The sequence below is a fragment of the Podarcis filfolensis genome, assembly GCF_964270895.1.
Source record: "Podarcis filfolensis genome assembly, chromosome: 3".
NCBI classification, from domain to species: Eukaryota; Metazoa; Chordata; class Lepidosauria; order Squamata; family Lacertidae; genus Podarcis; species Podarcis filfolensis.
The window spans coordinates 5,397,544-5,422,602 of NC_139606.1; the positions used below are offsets into that span (position 1 = coordinate 5,397,544).

Consider the following 25,059-nt stretch of genomic DNA (forward strand, 5'->3'; position numbering starts at 1 on the left):
CAATAGACTGTCAAACGTCCGGGGACCCTGTGTGATCGCCACACCTACCAATCCATTTTCCTTTTGTATCCTGTCGTTGAGATTGTCAGGACAACAGCAGAGACCATCTTACTATTGATATTTGTAAGCTGCTCTCGGGGGGGAGGGGAATTCCAGTAGCTCCTTAGAGACCAACTAAGTTTGCTCTGGGTATAAGCTTTCATGTGCATGCACACTTCTTCAGATATCTGAAGTATTTGAAGAAGTGTGCATGCACACGAAAGCTTATACCCAGAACAAACTTAGCTGGTCTCTAAGGTGCTACTGGACATATTTTATATTTTTTTTGACTGCGTCAGACCAACATGGCTACTTACCTGAATCTATAAGCTGCTCTGGTAGTCATCTTTGATTTTTATTCCCTGACAAAATGTGCAGTTGTGGAACTATTGAAACACAATGATAAAGAACAAAAATTGAGGATTATACTTCTTGACTACACTTCTTGTGTATAGCTGTCTCTCTTGGTTAGCAAGTGTTTACATGCAAATTTAGAAAACATTTATTGTTTCTATTCATATTCCATTTTATTGTCAGACATCAATTGCTTAAATTACTCCTAAATGGAAATTTAAGGATGAACAAATCTTATACAATTTCAACAATTCTCAAATGCTTCTTTTGAATTGATAATAAATGGTATCATTTGCCACCAAGCAGAAAACATCTGTCTGTTAATCCCCTACACAACTCTTCACAATAAACTCTTACAAGACCAGCAGCACACTGGTTTCTACATCTTTTCTAAAGAAATCTGAGCTCTTCTAAATAAGACAAGAGTTGTTTTTGTGTGTGTAACTTTGCTGGGTACAAACTTTAAGGAGGATCCCCCGATCAGAAGAAACTTGTGAGCCAGTGGGATAGCAACCTTCAGAATTTTCATATCTCCCACACATGATAAATTCATTGTTGTGGGTTTTAGAATATACAGTGTTCTAAAATCAGTATCGGTTACATTGGCAGGGCAAATCTGGTTATCCAGGATTTCCGTCACAATTCAATTTTTGCAAAGTTCAATTATGCTTTACTTACAAATTGGCTATAGGCCATTACAGTTCAAACATGATAATCCATATCTTACAAAGTGATACAATGGGTAAATGTTGGATCAACGTAATTAGTTATCAGAGCACTTAGGGTAGAAACTCTCAGAAGATTTCAATGAAAGCAGCATGAAATTTAGATTAATATACATTCTGTAATGCATCTTAACAAAAAGTCATTCTTTTCAAAATCTAACCAATTTCCCTTAGCCAACAAAAGCTGCGAGATAAGTACTGACTGACGTGATTTGGTAGCTTTTGTAAAGTGGCTATGCATATCTAATACTTTTCAAGATTTTTTTTGTGTGGAGTAGACTTTTGGAGCCAAACTATATCATAATTTGTCAGATCTTTGTACGCTCAAAACTTCCCAATTCAATGTTTCTATATGATGGTGTTAGGCCATCTTGTTTCAAATCCCTTGTGTACATTTTTTTTTTCAATCAAAAAGCCATTCTTGGAACATAGTCAATAATACCATTAGAGATTTGAAACAGGGGGGGAAATTTGACAAACCAGTATTTCCACTGTAACTAGCCTGCCAAGTGTTCATGTTTTCCTAAGTGGCTCTGTCCTCTTATATTGTCTTAAACACTGAATATTTGAGAGCACTGCCAAATGTTTATTGCATGATGTAGTAGTAAAGGTAAAGGGACACCTGACCGTTAGGTCCAGTCGCAGATGATTCTGGGGTTGCAGCGCTCATCTCGCTTTATTGGCCGAGGGAGCCGGCGTACAGCTTCCGGGCCATGTGGCCGGCATGACTAAGCCTCTTCTGGCAAACCAGAGCAGCGCACGGAAACGCAGTTTAGCTTCCCGCCAGAGTGGTACCTATTTATCTACTTGCACTTTTTGGCGTGCTTTCGAACTGCTAGATTGGCAGGAGCTGGGACCGAGCAATGGGAGCTCACCCCGTCGCGGGGATTCGAACCGCAGACCTTCTGATCGGCAAGTCCTAGGCTCTGTAGTTTAGACCACAGCACCATCTATGTCCCAATGTAGTAGTAGTAAGAAGCAAAAAAAAAGCACCCACTCACAGCTGATAATAGTTCTTCACTTTGTTCTAGTGTGTCCAAGGAAAATAGTCCACATCCATTTGCACCTCAGTCACAGAAACACAGTTCTCTTAAGATTTTCAGTAACATCTAAACATTCTTCTTTCAGGTAAGTGATTGTGTCCTCTGCAAACAACTTTGAAACATCACTGACCAATAGCCCTTTATAGATGTTTTCCATGAATTTCTGGATTGGACTTGCCATTTCTCAATCAGGCATAAAGTCAGTGAAAGGGTGCTGTCAGCCCCCTTTTAGCTAAATAGCAGCAAAGTAGCTTGGCATCTTTATTTGTTTGTTTTACAGATAAAAGAAGAAAACATTGCATTGTGAACAAACAAGCAGCATCAGCAGTAGTCGTAAAATAAGTCACAAGCAAAAAGATATAAACAGTTGTTCTCCAAATTGTTTCTAATAACATAAAGGGTGAATGTTTTCTTGTGTCGTGTTATACTTAACAAAAATGCTTCATTTTTAAATGAATAAATTATCAAGTTGCCTTCCTTCCTTCACTCGTACAATATTAGTCAATATTAGTCAACTTTGAGAGTTGAGTCCAACTTACTGGTGCTTAGGGTAGACTTACTGATATCAATGGACTTAAGTTAGCCATGCCAATTGATTTTAATGGGTCTACTCTGAGTATAACTTAAGTGGACTACATCTAGTCTCCTAGATGAATAAATGTCCATCCCCACAACATATTCCTGTACTAGTAGTTATTAACTGACGTATTGTCAATTTGACATCTCCTGGTTAAACCAGATCCTTAAAATTTCCAAATAACATTGTTAATGGTTCATCATTTATATTTCCACAAAATTTCACTATCTTAAGAACATGACCAAAATATGTGCCAATACGTTTTAGCTAAAATGGTGGCAAATAGCTTGGCAATTTAAAAGGGCAATTGACCTGTATGATCAGAGGGATATGATGTTTTCTGCAAAAATACCGTGTCAGCTTTCTCCTTTCGTAATATTTGAGCTACCCTTCCTCTTTTAGTTAGGTTGCCAAGTTATTTTATGTTTGGACTGATAGCATTTCCCATTTCAAAAGGTGACAAGATTTGCCCCCATGCCATTTATGCCCCAAACCATCATGCATTATGTTACTATGGATTCCTGCCTATGTGTTTGTTTTACAATTAAGCCTTCATCGAAGATAGCACAAAAACAGTCAAGCTCCATGCAGGAAGGTTATTACTCATTACTCACATTTTGAGTGAAATGAACCTGCTCCCAATATACCAGGCTTTTCAGCTCATTCCCAATTTTTCTATGTAATGGACAGCAAGGCAAATTGATGAAAGCAACTTGCCTAGGTAAACTGTGTTTCTTTAAAGTTCCCATAGCTCTTAAAAGGGAGCGGTGTTAGAATTAATAATAACAATAGCAACAATAATAATTTTTGTGGTTTCACACTATTAAGTTTGCATTTATTCAGCTGCAATCATCTGCCCCTGTTCTTGCGGGTGACACAGTCAAGAACTTAACTTCAGAACTCTGCTTTAAGTGTGTCTCAAATAAGAAGCCATATAAGATATGAGAAGGGAGCTAAGTCATTGATTTGAAGGTTTGGCAGCTGCTAAATCTTCATTTTCATAATATTTATATCTCACTTTTCCAACCTGAAGGTGAGTTCTCCACATTTCTACACCAATTTGCAATAGGTCCTATTGAAACTTCATTAGCATCTTAGTGCCAATGTCTCCTATAGGCACATTTTCAAAAAAATAATAATCCCATATATAATGCATTCTGGTATGCAATTTTTACGAATATTTGCATGCTTATGTACACTTCAGTCTAGGATGCACATTTTTATACACTTTACCTGACTGGTAAGTATTGCAACATCGGAAGAATGTGACTTCTGAAGAATGGTTGTGTTTTGGTTCATGTAGTAGAAACAATAGAAAGTGTGGTTTTGTGAAGTTTGAATGCAAACTCAATAGAATTTCTCTCCAAACCCTACATTTAACACAAGGCAGCATATGTGTCAGTTGGTAGAGCAAGAGACTCTTAATCTCAAGGTCCTGGGCTCGAGCCCCATGTTGGGTAAAAAGATTCCTGCATTGCACGGGGTTGGACTAAATGACCCTCGGCATCCCTTCCAACCCTACAATTCTGTGATTCCATGTGATTCTCAGGTGGCCAGCCATTCGAGTGCTGACAGGATCCAGACCATAGCTGTCAACTTTTCCCTTTTCTTGCGAGGAATCCTATTCGGAATACGGGAATTTCCCTTTAAAAAAGGAAAACGTTGACAGCTATGATCCAGACCTGCTTGGCAGTAGCAATGTACTGGCCATACTCTAGGACAGATAAAATTTTACCATTTTCTTGCCTGGAATCTAACACTTCACTAACATCTCAGAGCATTCCCATGATCAGACGGAACTACAAGTAATGTTGATTCACAAATCTAAACATTTAGTGGCAAAATTGTGGAAACAGATTTACAATTAGCATATCAGAAACTCTCTAATTTATGCAGGATGTGTCTTAAAATAGAAACTGTGACAATGTGAAAACCAATTAAAATGGTCCTGATTCATTTCGATATCAGCTAACAAAACCTAGAAGCAGTAGCTCTGCAACTGTTCCAACAAAATATCTGTCTGGTACAAGGCCTATTTTACTATATGAATCACTACAGCAACTTACTGCAACACAATATAAAGCTCCACAAATATTATACTAAGATGATGGAGTGATCCAGATAGTAAATTAGGCAACTTAGCTACCTTATGAGATAGACAATCTGTCCATTTCACCCAATGTTGTCTCACATACAACTGGCAGTCTCAAGGCAGAGGTTGTTCATCTTACTTGCTCCTTGACTTTCTTCTTAACTGGGGATGCCGGACCTAAAACCTGAGGCCTTCTGCATGCACAGCATGTGCCGTAATATTGAACTGTGGCCTTTTTCAATGATGCGACTAGGTAAACAAGCCTTGAGGAATCTCAAGTATGCACACACCATTTTTGCATTCTCCAATTCCCACTCCCCACCCGACATCTTAAATTTGAATGAATCACAGCTTGCCATTTGGACTGACCAGAGAAATTATGGTTTGCCCTTGCTTTACAAACCAGGATCAGTCCATGGTTTCTAATCCTGGTTTGCAGGGAAAAAGACAAAGTATAGTTTGCTGGTAAATTGGGGGGCATTTGTGGCATTGTTCTTGTATCCGTGGTCATGGTCTGGGTTTTGCCTGCATCATCCTACGGATAAATTCCACAAAATGGCGTCCTCCCACCAGGGAAGAAGGGGTGAGCAAAGATCTACATCAGGAACAAGGATGGAGGGTGGGATTAAATCAACCTTATCCGATGGTTGAAGTGGGAATCAAAGGCTGCTGTGGGAGAAAAAGGACCTGCTCTGAATCATGCTGGGGGGGGGGCAGAGCCCTGGAGACCCCAGAGAGCAGCCCTCGCCATTTCCTCACTGGGGTGGGAGGAAATCAGCAGCACCTCCTATTTGCTGAGAAGAGATGGCATGGGAGGGGGCGATGCTGAGGAGATGGCAGCAGCTGCAGGCAACACATTCCTTGGAGGCTGGATCTGCTGCCCCTCTGGATCCTGCCACCTGAGGCAGTCACCTCACCTTGCCTCGTGGGTGGGCCAGCCCTGTGGAAAGCTAACCATGAGCTACCCTTATTTTCACAAATCTGCTTTAAAGTATATCGATGAAAGCAATGCAAATGAAAGTCAGCAAACTTTTTCAGCAGGGGGCCGGTCCATTGTCCTGCAGACCTTGTGGGGGGCCGGACTATATTTTTTGCGGGGGGGGGGTGAACGAATTCCTATGCCCCACAAATAACCCAGAGATGCATTTTAAATAAAAGCACACATTCTACTCATGTAAAAACACGCTGATTCCCGGACCGTCCGCGGGCCGGATTTAGAAGGTGATTGGCCGGCTCCAGCCCCTGGGCCTTAGTTTGCCTACCCATGTTTTAAACTACCCACTTGTCTCTGGGTAGCTCACAGTTTCTCTAGTAATAGTAGAAGCCCTTTCTGCAGACTTGGGAGACACTAGTAGCTTATAAAGTGCTGCCCTGTATTTCTTCGAGATGAGGTTGTAGAGGATTGGGTTGATACTTGCACTCAAGTAGAAGAGCGGCAATGCAAAAATATTGAAATACTGAGAGAAATGCATCATCCTGGTATCCTTTGAGTGGGTGTATATTATCCTCCCGACATGGAATGGCAGCCAGCATACGACAAAAGCCAGGACCACCACAACTGCAAGAGGAGGGGGGAAAGGAGGAAAGAATTACTCTCTGCCCTGCCACAGCTGACTCTTGCCCTAATGGGCTTGCTCAAAGTAGGTGAGAAGTACACTTGTTTCCAAATATTTGGATTGCTCTTTGGCACACAGAATGCAGGTGCTGAACAGGGCTAGAATCGTCCAGCAAGGCAGGAAAGCACAATTTTCGGAATCAGATCAGGGCTAATTTGTGTGGGAAGTTACTTGCTACTGGTGCCTGCAATATACAGTGGTACCTCGGGTTAAGTACTTAATTTGTTCCGGAGGTCCGTTCTTAACCTGAAACTGCTCTTAACCTGAAGCACCACTTTAGCTAATGGGGCCTCCCGCTGCTGCCGTGCCGCCACTGCATGATTTCTGTTCTCATCCTGAAGCAAAGTTCTTAACCCGAGGTACTATTTCTGGATTAGCGGAGTCTGTAACCTGAAGCGTATGTAACCTGAAGCGTCTGTAACCCGAGGTACCACTGTAATTGGCATCAGCAGTATGTAAGCAAATTACAAATTACAGAGAGAGAGTTGGAGGCAATGAAGTTGTCCCATTGACATAAGCACTTCTGTCTGCACAGTGAAAGTTCCCCTTCCTCTTTTCTCCCTAAGAAGGATTGGGAGAACCCCCAGAATAGATCTGGGAGGTGACTGGGGGAGTGGAGGGAGGGGAAGTTTAATTGTGGGAATCCTTGCGGGATTGGGTACAGCCCATAAGCTGTAAACAGGTGGACACGTATCTTCGGAGATGGGTGCTTTAGTCTCCCCACTATTATTTATGGGATTTTTTTATTTATTGAATTTATATTTCCATAATTCCTCCTGAAAGATTTGGCTGGTATCATGAAAAGAGATTACTTTTTAAATAGGTTGCAAATTAGTCAATAGTTAAAGGACTTGAAGGTGATTCTGCAAACAAAATCAGACAGTGTCAGATGGCTAGTGGTTGTCTGCTTCTGGACATGCTCCACTTTTCCCAGCTGAGGCTTGAAAGAGAGGCAATTCCGTGCAATGAAGCAGACAGGCAACACTTTAGTTTTAGAGGTTGTTTGCTGTTGGTAAGAAGCTGGGGAGCTATGTTTTATTATTACATTTATTCCATTTTTGTATTGCATTAGATTGTTATAAGGTGTACATCATTTGTTTATTCAGCTTGTAAACCGCTTTGAGTATTGTAAGATAGAAAGACTGTATACAAATTAACAGTGATGATGATGGGGAGCCAGGGAGCAGAGCAGTAGCTCGGTGATCTTGCACCCATGGCAGAACCGTCCAGCTTGCGCCCCACAGCCACAGACAAATTAGCTCTTCTTTCTGCCTCTCCTCCACCACCACCTCCACCCATTCAATTCACCCTCTATTTAAAACCATTTCTTATGAGGCAACAATCAATATTTATATTTATGGACATATTTTTAAGCCGATTTTGCACACACACCCATCGCCTGCACCCCAGCAGGGGCCCACCTCACCACCCCCTAGCTACAGCCCTGCCAGGGAGTGGGGTCAAGTACATGCTTCAGAGGAACTGGTGCAGCTTGAGAGACAGGTATCATCTGCTTGCCTGCTCTCTGTATTCAACTTTTATGCTTGTAATCAGTTACTACCAAAAAAAAAAAACCCCCAATCAAACCACATCAGTTTTCTCTGATTTATAAGATAAATGTCCCCGGAACTCGCTTCCACTTGAGACAGAGAAGATGTCTGGCAAAAGCTTTGTGTTTTCCATGGGACATTAATTCAATGCATGGGGGTCCTTGTGTGAATCTCTTTGGAGTTTACAACAAAAGGCTTTTCTCCAGGGCTGTGGGTGAGTTTTTATTTTCTAGGAACTTCAGCGCAGCACTCTGAGCCGTGCAAAAGCTTCTTGCTAAACACTCATTCACACACTCATCCAATACGTGCAGGATTGGCTGGTGACCATGGCAGGGTGCCCTGAGATGCTCTAGGCACTCTTTTGGATGGAGACATCCTTGTCCGTTTACTTTTGGGGTCCATAAAGAATCAGGTTAGCTCTACTGCATTCTATAAGCATAGGGGAAATTCCATGGAGACTTGGACATGGAGGCACTAAGGCATTGTTCTCCTCACACCCTCCAGACTGCATAATGCCCCCCTCCCAATACTCACCCAACATGCGCACTGTTTGCTGGTGGTTTCGGTATGATGCCCCGCCAAGATGTGTCTTGTTGACCCGCAGAAGCTCCCTGACAATCAAACTGTAGAGGATGTAGAGGCAAAGGAAGGGCAGCACAAAGTAGCTGGTGGTGACCCAGAGCATGGTACCCAGCAGCCCTGTCTGTTGGGCATGGTCTGTGGGGGCACACTCATACCTGGCATCGATGTCGCTGGAGAAATTGCCAACCCGTCGAACTCCCACAAGGAATAAAAAAGGTGCAGCGGTGAGCAGTGCCACGGCCCAGAGTCCCACCAGCAGGGCTTTGACACGCCGTTGGGTCACCAGGACTTTGGCCCGCAATGGGAAACAAATGGCAATGTAGCGCTCGGCCGTCAGGGCCGTCAGATGCAGGATGGAGCAGTAGGCGCACGCCTCGCCGGACCAGTGCCACACGTGGCACAGCAGTGTACCTAGCGCCCATGACTGTGCGTGCCACAGGCGGTACAGGTCCAGGGGCAGACCAAGTAGCAGCAGCAGCAGGTCAGAGACAGCCAGGCTGGCTAAGTAGAGGCTTGTGGTATTGCGCAGATCCCGGGAGCAACCTGTCACAACCATGGTCAGGACATTGCCTGTTACGCCAAGAACCAGCAGCGCCAAACATATGGCTGTCACTGGGATGAGAGTGTGCAAGGGCAGCAGTGGGCACAGGGACTTGCTGCATACCTCTGTATTCTGTTCTTGGTGTCCAGCAGAACTGCTGATGTTGGCTGAGACCATGTTGCAGGCAGCTCTCGATTTGCCTCTCTACAGAGCATCCGGAGGAAATGCAAGCATGGCAGAACGCTCAGATGGTGTCAGCGCTCCATCCTTTTCTTGGTCTGGTTTCTGACTGATGCTTTCTCCACGCTCTGCAAAATCTCAGGAGCAGCTTAGCTTTTCCTCGCGTAGGGAAATAAAGCGTCTGCGCTCCAAACGTAGATTGATAGATACTCAAACAAACTCCTCCCAAATAAGTAGCAAATGGAAAATCATTGCTTTTTCACGTGTTCTTTATTATTTCATATCTTAGCAACAGGTGGGGCTATTGAGAAGCTGTTAGAAATCCCTCTCAAAGCCACTGAGTTGCAGAGGAAATAGAAACCATGTACAATATAAGTACCCAAAACAAAAAAGAAATCTTGTTGTACATTCAGGGCTAACAGAATTATTACAGCACGTCTTGGTTAGCTAGAGTCCACTGCATCAGATGTATGTTGCTTTTCGTGGCAGTACTCATTGGTATTGTGAGAAGTTGGGGTTAGACTAAATGGTTTTTTTGGGATCTCCAAATCTGTGGTGTTATAGCTGTAGGATTTGAGTCTGCAGAAAAAGGGGACTGCCAAAATAGTCAAACCACAGAATCATAGAATTGGGACCACGAGGGTCATCTAGTCCAATTCCCTGCAATCTCAGCTAAAGCATAGATGACCAATGGCCATCCAACCTCTGCTTAAAAACCTCCAAGGAAGGTTTTTAAGGAGGTTTCTTTGTTAAATAAGTGTTCCTAGCCAAGTCTATTAAGTAGCTGCTGTAGGTACAGTTGGAAGGTGAATTGTAGGCAGCATGTCTTCACACATGTCCATGCTTGGCTGGAAGTGATGGCATAAAGGTGTGTGCCTATAAAAGGAAACACAAGACAGCCATTCTTGGGAAAGGGGGTGGAAAGACAGAAGGGCCTGATTTGCTTCCTGAGAGAATTCAAAGCTATGTAACTTGATGGAGTTCAATCTCGGGGTGGATAGGAAGTAAATGACCTGGAAGAAGACCTTGAAAACTTGCTGCAGAACCAAGTTCTAGAAAAAGTACAAGACGACTGGAATAGATTGTCAGAGCATCTTCTTCATAAACGACACCTGTCAGCATTCAGGTATCAGATGGAGACATGGTTGAAGATAACTTGCTATTAAAGACAAATCTATCAAATACACACTTTCTGAAACAATGTGATAACTGAAACACAGCCATCCTTTGACGTTAGCACTTATCCAACCAATGTTTACCAAAAAAAAAAGCATATATCAGGAGAAAGAGTGCATAAAAATGAATACATTGGTGAAATGACATACAAAAATTCATGAGAAAAATTGCTTGCAAAAATGTGTACATTAGTCAAAACTGCACCTAAAAATGTGTTTATTAGGAGACGTTAATTAGGAGAAGTTTGCATTAAATTGCTGAAGTTTCATGAGGATTTTTTAAAAATTGTAAATCACTGTAAGCAATGTGGAGAACTGCATTTAAGAACAGAAATCACGAGAGATTGAGACAACTGCAAGTGTCAGATCCATCCCTGGGCTTCTCAATCCAAACCTTCGAAAAGTTGGTTTAAGAAGTCTTTGCACAGGTTCCTCTCCTCCCCTCTGCTCCATTTAAACTCAATGGTACATTCTCTTGATGTAAATTAGTCAGTTTCCCAACCTGATGTTCTCCAGCTGTTTTGGACTACAACTCTCATCATCCCCAGCCAGCTATTACAGTCCAAAGCAGCTAGAGGGTACCAGGTTGGGTAAGGCCTGTTAAGTCTGAAAAGATCCAGACCAGGCAGTGCCAGCCTTGGCTACTCAATTTATCCACACATAAAACCTGAGTCATGTGAGAAACAGAGGGGAAATGGGTATCAGCCCTATGTTTGTTGATTAAAAAGCTAGTGGTGAGGGGTGGGGTGGAATGGACAAATGCTATTATTGATTAAATTACTTTTGTTTGTGCGTTTCAGTATCAATGTCCCACTGCAGTGAGACAAAAGATAAGGATGTACCACTCTTGAAACTTCTCTGCAAATTGACCTCTCTCAGGAGCAGAGGGTTGCCTCCAATTTCTGCAAGATTTCGCAGGCTGTTTATTGCTATTTAGGAGCTTTTCGTTGTGGTGGCCATTTTGCCAGGCCCACATTTTTAGACCTGCTTGCCAGACAGCTTGCAAGTCAGTCAGAAGGTCACACCAAGCAAACAAGGGTACACACCACACATTCGTTTAGAGTCAAAACGCATTGGGTTCAATGGCAGCTGGGATTTGCTAAAGTCACTTCCCACGGACTCCTGCCCCCTTTTACAGTGGTACCTCGCAAGACGAATGCCTCGGAAGACGAAAAACTTGCAAGACGAAAGAGTTTTTCGTTTTTTGAGTTGCTTCGCAAGACGATTTTCCCTATGGGCTTGCTTCGCAAGACGAAAACGTCTTGCAAGTTTGTTTCCTTTTTTTTTTAAACTGCTTGAAGAGGTGCAGTTGCGACTGACCGTGCTTCGCAAGACGAAAAATTCGCAACACGAAAAAACTCGCAGAACGAATTAATTTCATCTTGCGAGGCACCACTGTAGTTTTTTTTTGCTATGCACATAAATTGCAGGCTAACTGTACTTGTGTAATCTCACAGAGCAACATTAGTGAGAGTTTTGTAATTTTTGATGTTAATTTCAGAAGAGGCCTTCAGAAAACAGCAGTGAAGGAGGGCTTCCAGTAAGTAGGGAGTAGAGCTTTAGGCCTTGCAGAATTTGCTGATCCTTCCCATCACTATTCTCTGCAACTCCACCTTTAATTTCAGCTTTTAAAGCCTTTCCTTTCAACATGTCAGACATAGTAGGTATCCTATGGCCACTAAAGAATTTCTCTTGTTTCTGAAAATGTAATTTGAAAAAAATCAATTTCTTTTATAAGCTACTGGAAATGATATGATTATCTCATGAAGCTGGCTTCCTAGACAGATTTGTGTTGATTAGTTGAGGTGAAGTATCTCAAATACTTGGTGTAGCTACTGATGTTGTTTTAATATGCTTTGTGTCTTAATAATATCATTACAATAAAATAATGGGAAAATAATATTCAAAGCAGCCTGTTGAAAGGAAACTGTAATCAAATCATGCATATTAACTATTCCATTGTCTCCTGAGGCAGATGGATGCCAACCACCTAACAAATTAAGACATGTGCTTTATTGTGTACAGCCAGTCCATATTAAATTGTTATAATTTTGATAAAGCATACTTGTTTCAGCTTCACCAGAAAGGAGCTGGATGCATCTGACAAAGTTCTCTCACAGACGTCCCTAACGGCTCCCAGGTTAGAGGGCTTAGGAGTCTTTTGTTGCTCCTATGCTTTCTGAGTCTCGCTTTATTTTCAGTCCTGGGTCCAATTCAGTCTCCAGTTCTAAGAGCAGGGATGAAGGAACTTCCTGCTGGGAAGTCAAGCAGGGGAGGCGACTGGGTCAAAAATCCAAGGGGAAAGGAATTGGGAAGGGTAGGGAAGGCAAGTGAGTGAGGGAATGGGCAGGCAAGGAAGGAGGAGGAGGCAAGGCAGAAGAGGAAGCTGCTGTCCCGTTGCAGCTCTACACGGCAGGCTTGTCATAACTGCTGTGTAAAGTGGCGGAAGCAGCAGGGCACTATCTTGCTGTCTTCCGGGCGCTTGGTGAGTAGACCAGTAAGCCTATTCACCAAAGCCACGCAGAGAGGGGCAGCAACTGGAAGAGGAAGAGAACCTGCTGCCACCTCCCCTTTGCATAGCAGTGATAGTGACCCCATCATGTAAGGCAGCAGTAGGGCAAGAGCTTCCTCTTCCCCTTCAGTGCTGCTTTTCTTAGGTGCCACCCGAGGCAGCTGCCTCACCCTGCCTCATTGGTGGGCTGGTGTTGCAAAAATAAACATTTGGGGCTGAAAGAAAAACTCACGCAGCAAATGAGGAAAACAAAGGGCTTTATTTTGCAAGCCAGCAAAATAGGCACAGAGGAATAAACTCCAAAGTCTGCGCCCGACCCATAAAAAGGGGCACACGCCTTAATATACATTTCTGTTCTCTCCTAAGGCAATGCATATGCATAAACTGAGGCAACTTCTCCTATCCTAGGCTACATCGCCCTATTAGCATACCATTTATGGTCCTTCCTTAATGAATATACATTGAGCAAACGAACAAAGAACTCTCTCTAAGCAGCACCTTGTTGCACGTGATCTCTTTGCATTTCATTCTATATATGGGTATGTCTGAAGGATCAGGGCCTCCAAGTGTTATGTACTGAAGTTCTCACGCTGGGCCAGCAGGGGGATACTGTAGATAGTTTTCACTCAGGTCTGCATATGCAAATAAGGAATTGAAAGTGATGTTCAGTGATTGGATAGTTACAGAAAGTTGTTACTGTTGCTTTGTAGTTGAGCTCTATATAAGCAGGCTGGCTGAACCCTTCAGTTCAGTTCTGTTCTGGCCTGTGAATAAACAAGAGCTGTCTGAAGAATCACTGTGTTGTCTTGTAGCACCCTGCTTGTGGTTAACGCTTAGCTGGAATGAAATATTCAACACAGCAATAGAGAAATTAAAATAATAATTTATTTGTCAGACAAATAAATGATAGGCACAGTGGTATATGGTTACCAAAGCTCTGCCTGCCCTCCAGCCCTGATGGCCAGCACTTATATTTCCTCAACCCAGCCCCCTTGCTCCTCCTTTGGCTGCCTCTGTCCAATCAGCCTGGTTAAAATTCCTATTGGCTGTTTGCTAGAACCAATCATAAAAGATACACCCATTTCCTATTACCTTTTATGGGAGACAAAGAGCTATATTTCCTTCTATCCATAAATGGCAGACAAGTAGCCATATATCTTACATTTGCCTCGACAAGGCACCTTAATTACCAGATCACCTTTTGCCCCTGTTGCCCCTACATTCCAAAACAAATGGTTAAAACAGATGGCTCATGGTATTATTTTCTGTTAAACAATAAATCTTACTATTTACCAACTCTTAATTAGTGTTTTTGCAGCTTGATTGTATTCTGTAATATGTAGGGTCAGTGTAACCTTTGCTCCCAGTCTGTATTTCCCTTTTACAACTTTGAGAAACCTGTCTCCTGCTACTGCTATAAATCAGGGGGGCCCTTGTCCAGGAGAGCAGAAAGATAAACAACTGAAAAAAAAAGTACTTAGCCAGCTGGTTTTCTGCCTGGCATGAAACATTTGCAAATCTTTAAGCTCATTTTAAAATACAGGCCTTGATCAGATGCCTCAGTCTGATATGTTCACCCACAACTTAACACCAAGAATGTGTGTCTGAGAGATAGAGCAAGGCCGACCATGGACGGTACAATAAGAACAAAGGCCGCTCTTAGAGTGTGGAGACAGGAGATCACCCCTTTCTTATGCAGACACCTTTGGAATGTGGTTTCACAAGATAAGGCACTACAAAGAAACAATAGGCAGAAGGCCTCTAGCCTGGCTAGTTAGCTGAGCTTATAGGTCTCTATGTGCACCACTGGTGCCCTGCTAATAGGGAAACATATCGTCCTATGGACATGCATGGTTTCCCTGGCGAGTACTGCCCTCTGTGATCCTTAACCAGCCCTTATATTGCTAGTTAAACTGAGTGGCAGGCCTCCCCGCTCCACTCCTGCCCCCAGATCCTGCCTTCAGTCACATAGGCTTGGACTTTACAAAAACTGGGATCAAAGTTTCAAACTTCTTTCAAAGCAAGCTCTTCAATCTCTGTACAGAACAGTATTAGGCAACACACATCTAAGACTACTATATAAAAATAATAGCAACGATTCATTTGGAACACTACAGTGCTGCTGGTCCCCTTCCTGCCTAAAGCGATGTTTGAGGAAGACGATGCATTCAACTCATACGTGTACACAGATCAAAACAAGATGGGCAGAGAGCTGGCTAACATCCTTAAGCCAGGGTGGCCCAACACATGGCCCACATGTTGCATGAGGCTTTTGAGGCCTTTTTGGTGGCTCTTGCTAAATGCCGAAACTACAGGGGACATGTGGCTGAGAATCCTCCTCGGGGACAGGATGAGGAGAAAGGGTGATGAGGGAGAAAAGAAGATAAGGAAAAGAGAGGTAGTGGAGTCAAAAGCGGCTCTTAAGTCTATGAAGGAGGCATATAGGGAAGTTGTTTTACAACAGGAATATTTCCAAATCAAATGATGTAAGACGAAGCGCTGCTCAATAGTGGATTGCCTTTCCCTAAAACCAGCTTGTTCATCTGCTAGAATGTTCTCTTGCTCCAACCAATCCAATAATTTCCTGTGTAAATGTCTTGCATAGAGCTTGCTGATGGTATTAAGTAGACTGATTGGTCTATAATTAGCCGTTCTTTGACCCTTTTTAAAAAATGGGACTATGACTGCCAGCCCCCAATCCGAGGGGGCTCGTCTATGTCAATCAATGCAAGTAAAGGGAGAGGTCAGCATAGGAGCCCAGAAGTCCAGATTGTTTTTAATAGCTTCTGGTGGGATTAAGTCCTCCCCTGGGGCCTTTCCAGGTTTTAGTTGGGCTACAAGTCTATTTTGATTTTGGACACAGATATGGGTGGCCATGTTGGAAGATGGTCTATAAGGTGGCCAGGATCTTCTTTCTCAGAGTTAGTAGCTGAATATAATTCATGGAAATACATTTCCCAGTTGGCTGAAGTAATGAGAAATTCCACCCGCTTTGGACTGCTGTCTTGTATCCCCGAGACTAAGTGCCAAAAGCTGGGATAAGTCATATCAATGTTTTCTTCCTGGTTTCTTTCTTTTTATATTCCAGTGGTTTTTTTATACTGCCTCTTTTTTGGTAGAAGCTCAGAAGCAGCTGCTACTGATGTGCTAGTTAGATAAGACTGGTAGGTAGCAGTAAAGGTTGGTGTTTTTTCGTTTTTGTTTTTTGGTTTGCTGTTACACAGTCTTTATCAAACCATGGTTTGGAGTAGATCTCATTTAGTCTTGATTCAGTACTGCCATTATTAGCTAGAATCTGAATAGCTCCTGAATAAGTTTGTTGTAGTTCTCTATCCGGCATTTCAGCTTATACCGCAAACTGAAGAAATTGACAGCAATAGGATGACAATAAATCAGTTACTGACTGGTTTTTCTGTGCATTTCATTTAGTTCTACAGTAGGTTCTGCCTTCTGGTGCTATATCAATTTGATGATGAGCCTCAGGATGGAGTTCTTGGGAAAAGTTATTTAACTGCAGTGAGATTGGAAAGTGGTCACTATCAAACCTTGGGAAAAATTCCAGAACCTTAGCATGTGCAAGGAGGTCTCTAGATGTAATTATATAGTCAATTGCACTCATTCTGGAGCCTGAAAGATAGGTGAATCCTGAAGGATGATCTCTCTCCACTTAAAATGTGGAGATTTAGTTTAAAGCAGAGTTTTCCAAACTGTGCGTTGTGACACAGTAGTGTGTTGGCTGCAGTGTGTTGGTGTGTCGCACGAACGCTCTCCACACTGGAAAGGGTCAGGGGTCAACAAACTTTTTCAGAAAGGTGCCAGTCCACTGTCCCTCAGACCTTGTGGGGGGCCAGACTATATTTTGGAAAAAAATAATGAACGAATTCCTATGTCCCACAAATAATCCAGAGATGCATTTTAAAGAAAAGGACCCATTCTACTCATGTAAAAACATGCTGATTCCCGGACCAGATTTAGGCGATTGGGCCAGATCCGGCCCCTGGGCCTTAGTTTGCCTACCCATGGGTTAGTCTCTGGTTTGCTAGTAAAACTGAATTATTGTGTCATGAAATGATGCAGGTCTAAAAAGTGTGTCACCAACATGAAAGGTTTGGAAAGCTCTAGTCTAAAGGTTGTTAGAGTCAGGCACAAAGCCACATTCTTGGATTTATGATCCTTTGAACAGTGTGTCAGTAAAACACCATCTTCCTCTAAATGAGGGCAGGGATACTTATGCTACAAGTACAAAGTGCTGACATTGAGGCCTAGTCTAGCATTCAGGTCACCCCCTAGAATCTTACGTGCATGTGGGTTTTTCATAATGAGAGTAGCCACGTAGACCTCAAGTTCCACCCACAGAGCTTTGATCCGGGACTTCTGCCTCAGTGAGGACATGTGAGCGTTTATTATCAGTATACAACAGAACTGGAATTGAATTTTGACTGCCATAGCATGTGACTTAAAAGAAGGTAAGGTAGTTATAGCAGCTCATAAACTCAAAGAAACGAGAATTCCCAGTCGTCCTCTTGCTCGACCAAAGCTGCCCCTTTGTACCGCCCCTACGGAGAAGGTATGAAAGCCATTTAAGGACAGCTTTCCGGTGTGCCAAGTTTCCTGGACAAGAATAATACCAAAGCCAGTTAAGAAGGTGATGAATGTAGGGCCTCTGGTGGATGCAGCCTAGCCAGCCACATTCCAAGTGAGAGTCAGAAGGGATGGGTGAGAGCCAGGGTTAAGAAACATCATGAACATCATTAAAGGACAGCACAAGCTCTGAGCCTCTGTAATTCACAGCAAGACTTGGGCAGGCGGATGAAGAAGATGATCCCAGACGCCAGCAGGATGGCAACCACAACACCCAAAATGGCTCCCACAAGGAGCCCCAGGTTGATAGGCTCCTCCCAGGCCACGTCCAGGTGCTCCATTAGGCTGTCATGCTCCACATGGCACCGGTAGCGCTCCCTCTCCTCGAGGGCGATCTTGGCACTAAGCAAGACATAGCAGTACTGCAAATATATGTAAGTCTGAGTATAAACTGCCCTTCTAGAGTTTATCCTGCAGCTCCAGGCTGTCCACAGCCTAGCTAGTTGGTTCAAAGAACTCAAATAAATAGCATTTTCGGAGAGGTTTGCTCACCGCTGCTGCTTCTATAATGCCATCTTGTCTCCAGTATTTCCAGCAAAAAATCTATGGACTGAGAGTTAGGAGGAAGCAGCAGAACCCTTACATTAGGAAAGGCCAACTTCCATATGGGAAAAGGTAGACTTTCTTTTCCAGACTGTAGTTTGGAGACCAGAGTTTGTTTGGTCCCCACACAGGGGTGTAGCGTGGGGGGAGCCAGGGGGGCTGGAGCCCCAGACCCACGTTAGGGGGAGTCAGGCAGCCCTATACAGGGATCCCTGTCCAATCCTGCCTGCCTCAGGAGGCCTCTAAGCCTCAGAGCCTGGCCTGACTCTGTCATTGCATCCCCAGCCCCCTGAATGGCTGCTTGTCCAGCATCGGGATGGGGATTTGCCCCCCAAGGGCCATGTTGGCAGGCTGGGCTCCTCCCTGCATGGGCAGGCAGGGGTGCAGTGCAGCACTGCTTGGCTCCGGTAACCAGGGCCAAGCTGGCATGCGGGCTCCGTGAACCTTCCATGCTCTGTGTATGTGCACCTGGCAGTGTGGGCTGCCGTGATGGGTTCATTTAACTTGGTGGGATTTGGGTCTGAGTAAAACTACATCTTAAAAAGCAGAGAAATCACCTTGCCAACAAAGGTCCGTATAGTTAAAGCTATGGTTTTCCCAGTAGTGATGTATGGAAGTGAGAGCTGGACCATAAAGAAGGCTGATCACCGAAGAATTGATGCTTTTGAATTCTGGTGCTGGAGGAGACTCTTGAGAGTCCCATGGACTGCAAGAAGATCAAACCTCTCCATTCTGAAGGAAATCAGCCCTGAGTGCTCACTGGAAGGACAGGTCCTGAAGCTGAGGCTCCAATACTTTGGCCATCTCTTGAGAAGAGAAGACTCCCTGGAAAAGACCCTGATGTTGGGAAAGATGGAGGGCACTAGGAGAAGGGGACGGCAGAGGACGAGATGGTTGGACAGTGTTCTCGAAGCTACCAGCATGAGTCTGACCAAACTGCGGGAGGCAATGGATGACAGGAGTGCCTGGCATGCTCTGGTGCATTGGGTCACGAAGAGTCTGACACAACTAAACAACAACAACAAAAACTATTACGCAGCGTTTCTCATCTACCCCTTGGGTGGCCAAATGCACACGAGGGTAGGTCCTGAACAGCGTTAGAAATACCCCAGGCAATATGAACCACTGCTTTCTCCTTCCCTATACAGTAATGCACTTGTCCCGCCTCTGTCTTATTTTATAGGCAGAAATTCAACAGGTTAAGCCTCTTCTGACATCAAAATACAATTATGGGGAAACCTTTTCCATGGAATCGTGAGGTGTAAAGGCCTATTGATACTAAGTGCGCTCATCAGCACAGGGAAGCCCACCGTGCCCCCTGTATTCTAGGGAGCTGTGCGCTATGAAAAAGTCTGGACAATGGCTAAAAGTTGCTCTACAAAGTATCAGCCCAAGGGCCTTTCCAAAGCACACCTATTAGAGAGAATCTTAGCCTTTGGCTTCCATCTAGTGGCTGTGTGCAGTAACAACCACTAGGAAATCAGGCTTATTTCTGCCCTTGTGGATGCATCTACCAAAATGTTGTTTTTTTATGGGCAGAAAGCTGAGACAAAATGTAGCACCCTGCTTGTGGTTAACGCTTAGCTGGAATGAAATATTCAACGCAGCAATAGAGAAATTAAAATAATAATTTATTTGTCAGACAAATAAATGTGAGGCACAGTGGTATAAGGTTACCAAGCTCTGGCCTGCCCTCCTGCCATTATGGCCAGCACTTATATTCCCTCAGCTCAGCCCCCTTGCTCCTCCTTTGGCTGCCTCTGTCCAATCAGCCTGGTTAAAATTCCTATTGGCTGTTCGCTAGAACCAATCATAAAAGATACACCCATTTCCTATTGCCTTTTATGGGAGACAAAGAGCTATATTTCCTTCTATTTATAATTGGCAAACAGCCATTAACCTCTACAAGGCACCTTAATTACCAGATAACCTTTTGCCCTAGACTAGGCGCCTTAACTAACATTTCATCTTTTGCCCTATTGCCCTATTCACTCCAAAACAGATGGTGGCTAATTTTATCTAAACAGATCTTTTGTTCATCTTCCCACACATTATCAATGAAAGATCTCCTTCTTTGGAGGTCATTAAGCAGAGACTTGACAACCATATGTCAGGAGTGCTCCGATGGCGTCTCTCTGTCTGGCAGGGGTCCGGACCCAATGGCCCTCGTGGTCTATTCCAACTCTTCTATGATTCTATAATTTCTTACTTTCTAAATCCTTTGCATAATTACATTTAAGCCAATATTTCATACATAACATATATAGATTTTTAGAAGCAAAGACCTTTTCTAAGTAAAAGGGAACTTAGTAAAAGCTAAGTTCTATAAGTTTTCTAAATTCTCTGAAGCTTCAAAGCAGCTTCAGAGAGAGAGGCCTCTTCCCTAGCCAGCTGCTGTTTGTATTAGCTCTTGCCTTTTTAACCTTAGGAAGATGTGGCTCAAGTTTAATGGGAGGCACAGTAATTTATTGTGTTTTTGCAACCTTGATTGATTGTATTCTATAATTTGTATGGTCAGTGTGACCTTTTGCTCCCAGCCTGTTTTATGACCGCAATAAACCAAAGGGGCCTCTGACAAAGACCTTGCCTGCGACAAAGACCTTGCCTGCTGGTTCCCTGTCTCGAAAGAAACATTTGTGATTTTTAAGCTCATTTTTAGAATACAGGAATCTGATCAAAATATAAGCCTTGATTAAAAATGCAGGCTATGATCAGATGCCTCAGTACGTGTTTTGGGTTCTGTTTGAGTCAGCGGGCTGCAGCGGGCCTTTAGGAGGCTGTGATGGGCCCTGGCAGGACTACCCGCAGGCCGGGCGGATCTCGTAGTGTCTACCTGCAACCACGGTGGGGCCTTCCGGAGGCTGCGTACTTGCGGCCGGAGCAGCCCTTCTCTGCCAAGCGGTGGCAAGAGCCCACAGGGTCCCAGGCACCCACACAGGGTCTGTGTCTCTTTGGAGAATGGAAGACAGGGTGGGCTTCTCTTGTATTGTTAATGTCCCTCAGTTGTTCTTTAGACAGCCATAGCTCAGCCAGGTTGTTTTGCATAAGCTAGCCCAGGAATTCCTTTACAATTTGCATTCTCCCTTCATATCACAAATAACCAAAATCCTAGCATTTATTAATTTCTATGGTTTAGGGCCCCCCCTCACTAAATCTATAACATTATCAAGCTGCTGAAATGCTGATTCCATTCTAAATTGAGTTATTTGTGCCCTTTAACAGCAGTGCGGCTTTAAAGAAATTAAGCAAAGGGAGCCTTTTTGAACATAGGAATACAGTTAAGGGGGAAAGTTTCACATGTTGACACTGTCATTTCCTCCCTTATTAGTTTAAGTTGTACAGAAGCCAACAACTGCAATGTGTGTGTTCGTTTTTGTGTGTGTCGCTTCTTCAAGGCTAAGAAAACAAGGTGAATCTCTTCTGAAATCTTAACAAGTCAGTGAGGTGCGCTGTGCATAGGGCGGGGACATGGGTGTAGCCAGGATTTATTTGGGGGGGCCCTGCAGATTTTGGGACAGATGCATATTGTGACGCAATTGGTCAGTCAGTTAAGAATTTTTATTTATTTACAGTACTTGATCTGCCCCCTGTCTATGCCCATGCATGAGGATTTGATGTGGTAAAATCCAGTTTCAAAATCCTTTGAAGCTTTGCTCATCCCAGAATATTACAGGTTTACCAGACCTGCTCCATCAAGAAACTTTAAATACATATCTTCCAACATTTCTCCAATGAAAATAGGGGTGTCCTGTTGAAGAAGAAGAAGAAGAAGAAGAAGAAGAAGAAGAAGAAGAAGAAGAAGTAGTAGTAGTAGTATATCCCACCTATCTGTCTGGGTTGCCGAGTCACTCTGGGCAGCTTCCAACATACATAAAAACATAAGAAAATATTGAACATAAAAAAAAACCCGTTCTCTATACAGGGCTGCCTTCAAATGTCTTCAAAAGGGTGTATAGTTACTTATCTCCTTGGCTCAGGGGTCAGATAATACAGTCAGAATAACTGTAATACTACACAAATTATAATAATAAGATTTTCTGCCCACTCTTCACCATGAGATTCCATGGTTGAGTAGGAACAATGTTAAAATACAGTATAAAACCAGATAAAACTAAATGAGTAATAGTGCAATGCTATGCATGTATAAGGGACGCAGGTTTAAACCACAGAGCCGCTTGGACTTGCCGATCAGAAGGTCAGCGGTTCAAGGCCCCGCGACGGGGTGAGCTCCCGTTGTTTGGTTCGAAAGCACGTCAAAGTGCAAGTAGATAAACAGGTACCGCTCCAGCGGGAAGGTAAACGGTGTTTCCGTGCGCTGCTCTGGTTCGCCAGAAGTGGCTTAGTCATGCTGGCCATATGACCCGGAAACTGTCTGCAGACAAACGCCAGCTCTCTCGGCCTGTAAAGCAAGATGAGCACCGCAACCTCAGAGTTGTTCGTGACTGGACTTAACTGTCAGGGGCACCTTTACCTTTATGCATGTATACGCTGAAGAAAACCTCCCTGTGTTCAGCAGGGCTTACTCACTAGTGTTCTTAGGTTTGCAGTCTGTGGTCTATGACCTGGGAGAATCTCTGCTCGGCCATGAATCTCACTGGGTGACTTTGGGTCAGTTACCATCTCTCAGCCTAACCTACTTCACAGCCTGGTTGTGAGGATAAAATGGGGAGAACCATATGCACTGCCTTGAGCTCCCTGGAGGAAAAATTAGTTTAAAAATGTAATAAATAAAATAAAGTGTAACACAAGTTCTGCTTCTGTATATAATATGCCAAACTTAAAGAACTGAGGCAGCGTAGGGTACCAGCACCCAGCTTAAGTGATTCTCTGCAATATCATGTTGTGCTTTCCTATTCTTTTAAGTATGGCAATCATAGCAAAAAGAAATACAGTATGACGATCCAAGCAGTATAGCGATCAAAGGAAAGGAGCAAAACTTTTATAAGATGTTGTAAAATACTATGTTAATGTTTAAATGGAAAGAAAGAAAGAGGTAATTTGACTAAGTAAATTTTATGTGAAATTGGTTTTGGAAAACTGCTACCATGGAGTACGTGGAAACTCAGCTAGGGGGATTTGAGGAAGTCACTTAACAATGTTAACAAAAGTGGAATCATTATAGCAAGGATAAATGCTTGTTTGTTTGTTTTTGATGTCTTTTTTTGTTATAATTTGGAAAATTAATTAAAAAAATGGGGGGGGATAAAACAACAACAATGGAAAGCGCCACTGACCCTGGCGAGACCCTAGTGCCCTTTGACCGCCTGACGGCAAAAGCGTTGGACTTTGAACTGTATACCGGAAAGGCGTCGAGAAGAGCGCGTCGGGCGGAGGCCCTAACCGCCGCCGGAAGTGACGCGAGAAAGAGGATGTGGCGGTTCTGACCGTGGCGGCGGCGGCGGTAGCAGCAGCAGCAGCGGCAGCATCGGACGCCGGGCGAAGAACCTAGGGACGTTTCTGTCGCGCTGCATGCCGGGAGACAATGGACTAAGTGGGAGTTGGGCTGGACCAAGGCGCTTCTTGTCGGGGGGGGGGCATCTCCGGAGTGAAGGAGGCGGGGGGGATTCCAGATGGATTCGCCCTGATGGCGGTTGCCGCGGGAGGCCCCGAGTAACCCTCCGAGCCCCGTCTGGCCTGGCCATGCCCGGCCCAGCTGCCCCTGCAGGAGGCCTGAGGTAAGAAATGCCGCCGCTGCTTCCGCCCTCGTCGCTCCGGGGCTCGGCAGCCGGAAAGGTAAGGCGGAGCCTCCCAGCCGGGCGGCGTCCGCCGACCACCCCACACTTTCTGAGGGCGGGAAGCGGCCTCTTTCCTCCTCGCTTCTCTGGTCTCTTCTTAACCCCCCCCCTTATTTACCAGGCAGGCTTCTCCATGGAAACGGGCCCCCTCCCGCCCTACGAAGCGCGGGCCCGAGGGTCTCCCATTAAAATAAAGGGGCCGCTCGCCGTGAGAAGGCAGCGTCTGCGGGGTGGGGAGAACTTTGTAACTTCTCGCCCTCTGTGGGGATTGTGTCCTATTGACCGTGTTGCCTGGGGAAAACACGAGAGGAGGCGGCGGGGCTGTGTGGGCTAAGAAAGTAGAGGTAAGGTATTTACGCACTTATTTACACACACACACACACCCGCTCTTTCTTCAAAGTTAAAAATGTGAGAGAAGGTGGTGGGAGAAAGAGGAGGTAAGATAAGGAAACACTTTTCCCCTCAGTGAGGGACCATTTCTCTTCCTCTCCTCCGTTCCTCTTCAGAGCTAAGGGAAAGAAACCACAAGGATATTGTTAGCACTTTTGAGACTCCTAGTTCAGATAACTTTCGTTGTGTATTAGCCCCGTTTTATGTTGTGACTTGAAGAACTCCATTTCAGTATGGTGCTGCTTATTGGCTTTTGCGATAATGAGCCCTGAAGAGCATAATGGAATATTATAAAACTGTAATGACTGGGTGTTCCAGTTTTCAGGGTAGTATTGTTTTTAAAGTACAACAACTGTTAGGTTTGAATGGCTTTTATATCTTCCTCCAGTCCAGTAAATGACATTTATATCTTACATCAGTTCATTGTTCCTTAAGATTTTGATTTAAGTTTCTACGTGGGCTAAAACATGACATTTTAATATTTCTCGCCACTGTAAACAAAGGAAAATAGTTTGTGTCTCTTGGTAGAGAACAACATGGCTGTCTAACAATCAAATTTCCTGTGAAGTACACTTTATGATTTTGTTGACAACAATAATTCATTGTTGGGGTTTTGAAAAGCTGGTCTAGGTTCTTCTTTTCTCACCATCCTGAGTTGTTTTTTTTAACATGCTACTTCTATCTATCACACAGAGAGAGAGAGGGAGAGAGAGAAACACAAATATTTAGTTACTGTGGCAGAAAGAATTCACATATGAACTTGA

The 25,059-nt window shown here is 43.9% G+C and overlaps 2 protein-coding genes and 1 long non-coding RNA gene across 7 annotated transcripts in view; 2 read left to right on the forward strand and 1 right to left on the reverse strand.

Moving 5' to 3' along the window:
- Positions 1-25,059, forward strand: part of LOC310759510 — a 121,061-nt gene that overhangs the window by 12,602 nt on the left and 83,400 nt on the right. Inside the window, exons 6-7 of one of the 3 annotated variants that reach the window (XR_014546353.1) lie at positions 2,150-2,246; positions 2,442-2,639. The exons of 1 other annotated variant lie outside the window; for it this stretch is intronic. This is a non-coding gene — a long non-coding RNA (uncharacterized lncRNA). Of the gene's footprint in view, positions 1-2,149; positions 2,640-25,059 lie in introns of those variants that run through there. One more of the 3 variants, XR_014546354.1, reaches the window with a different exon arrangement.
- MLNR (motilin receptor) lies at positions 5,899-9,445 on the reverse strand. The gene is made up of 2 exons (XM_083606714.1): positions 8,531-9,445; positions 5,899-6,388 (listed from the first exon to the last, which is right to left on the reverse strand). The coding sequence occupies exons 1-2, from the start codon at positions 9,294-9,296 to the stop codon at positions 6,105-6,107; spliced, it is 1,050 nt and encodes a 349-aa protein (XP_083462840.1). The 5' UTR covers positions 9,297-9,445; the 3' UTR covers positions 5,899-6,104.
- Positions 23,395-25,059, forward strand: part of AFTPH (aftiphilin) — a 40,809-nt gene continuing 39,144 nt past the window's right edge. For all 3 annotated transcript variants that reach the window (XR_014546321.1, XM_083606450.1, XM_083606452.1), the window contains exon 1: positions 23,395-23,845. The gene's annotated coding sequence lies outside the window, so the exon portion shown is untranslated. The remainder of the gene's footprint in view (positions 23,846-25,059) is intronic.

Coding starts and splice junctions, on each gene's coding strand:
- MLNR (XM_083606714.1), bottom strand. CDS start 9,296: ATGGTCTCAGCCAACATCAGCAGTTCTGCTGGACACCAAGAACAGAAT. Junction 6,389..8,530: donor GCAAACAGTGCGCATGTTGG/GTGAGTATTGGG, acceptor CTCCTCTTGCAG/TTGTGGTGGTCCTGGCTTTT.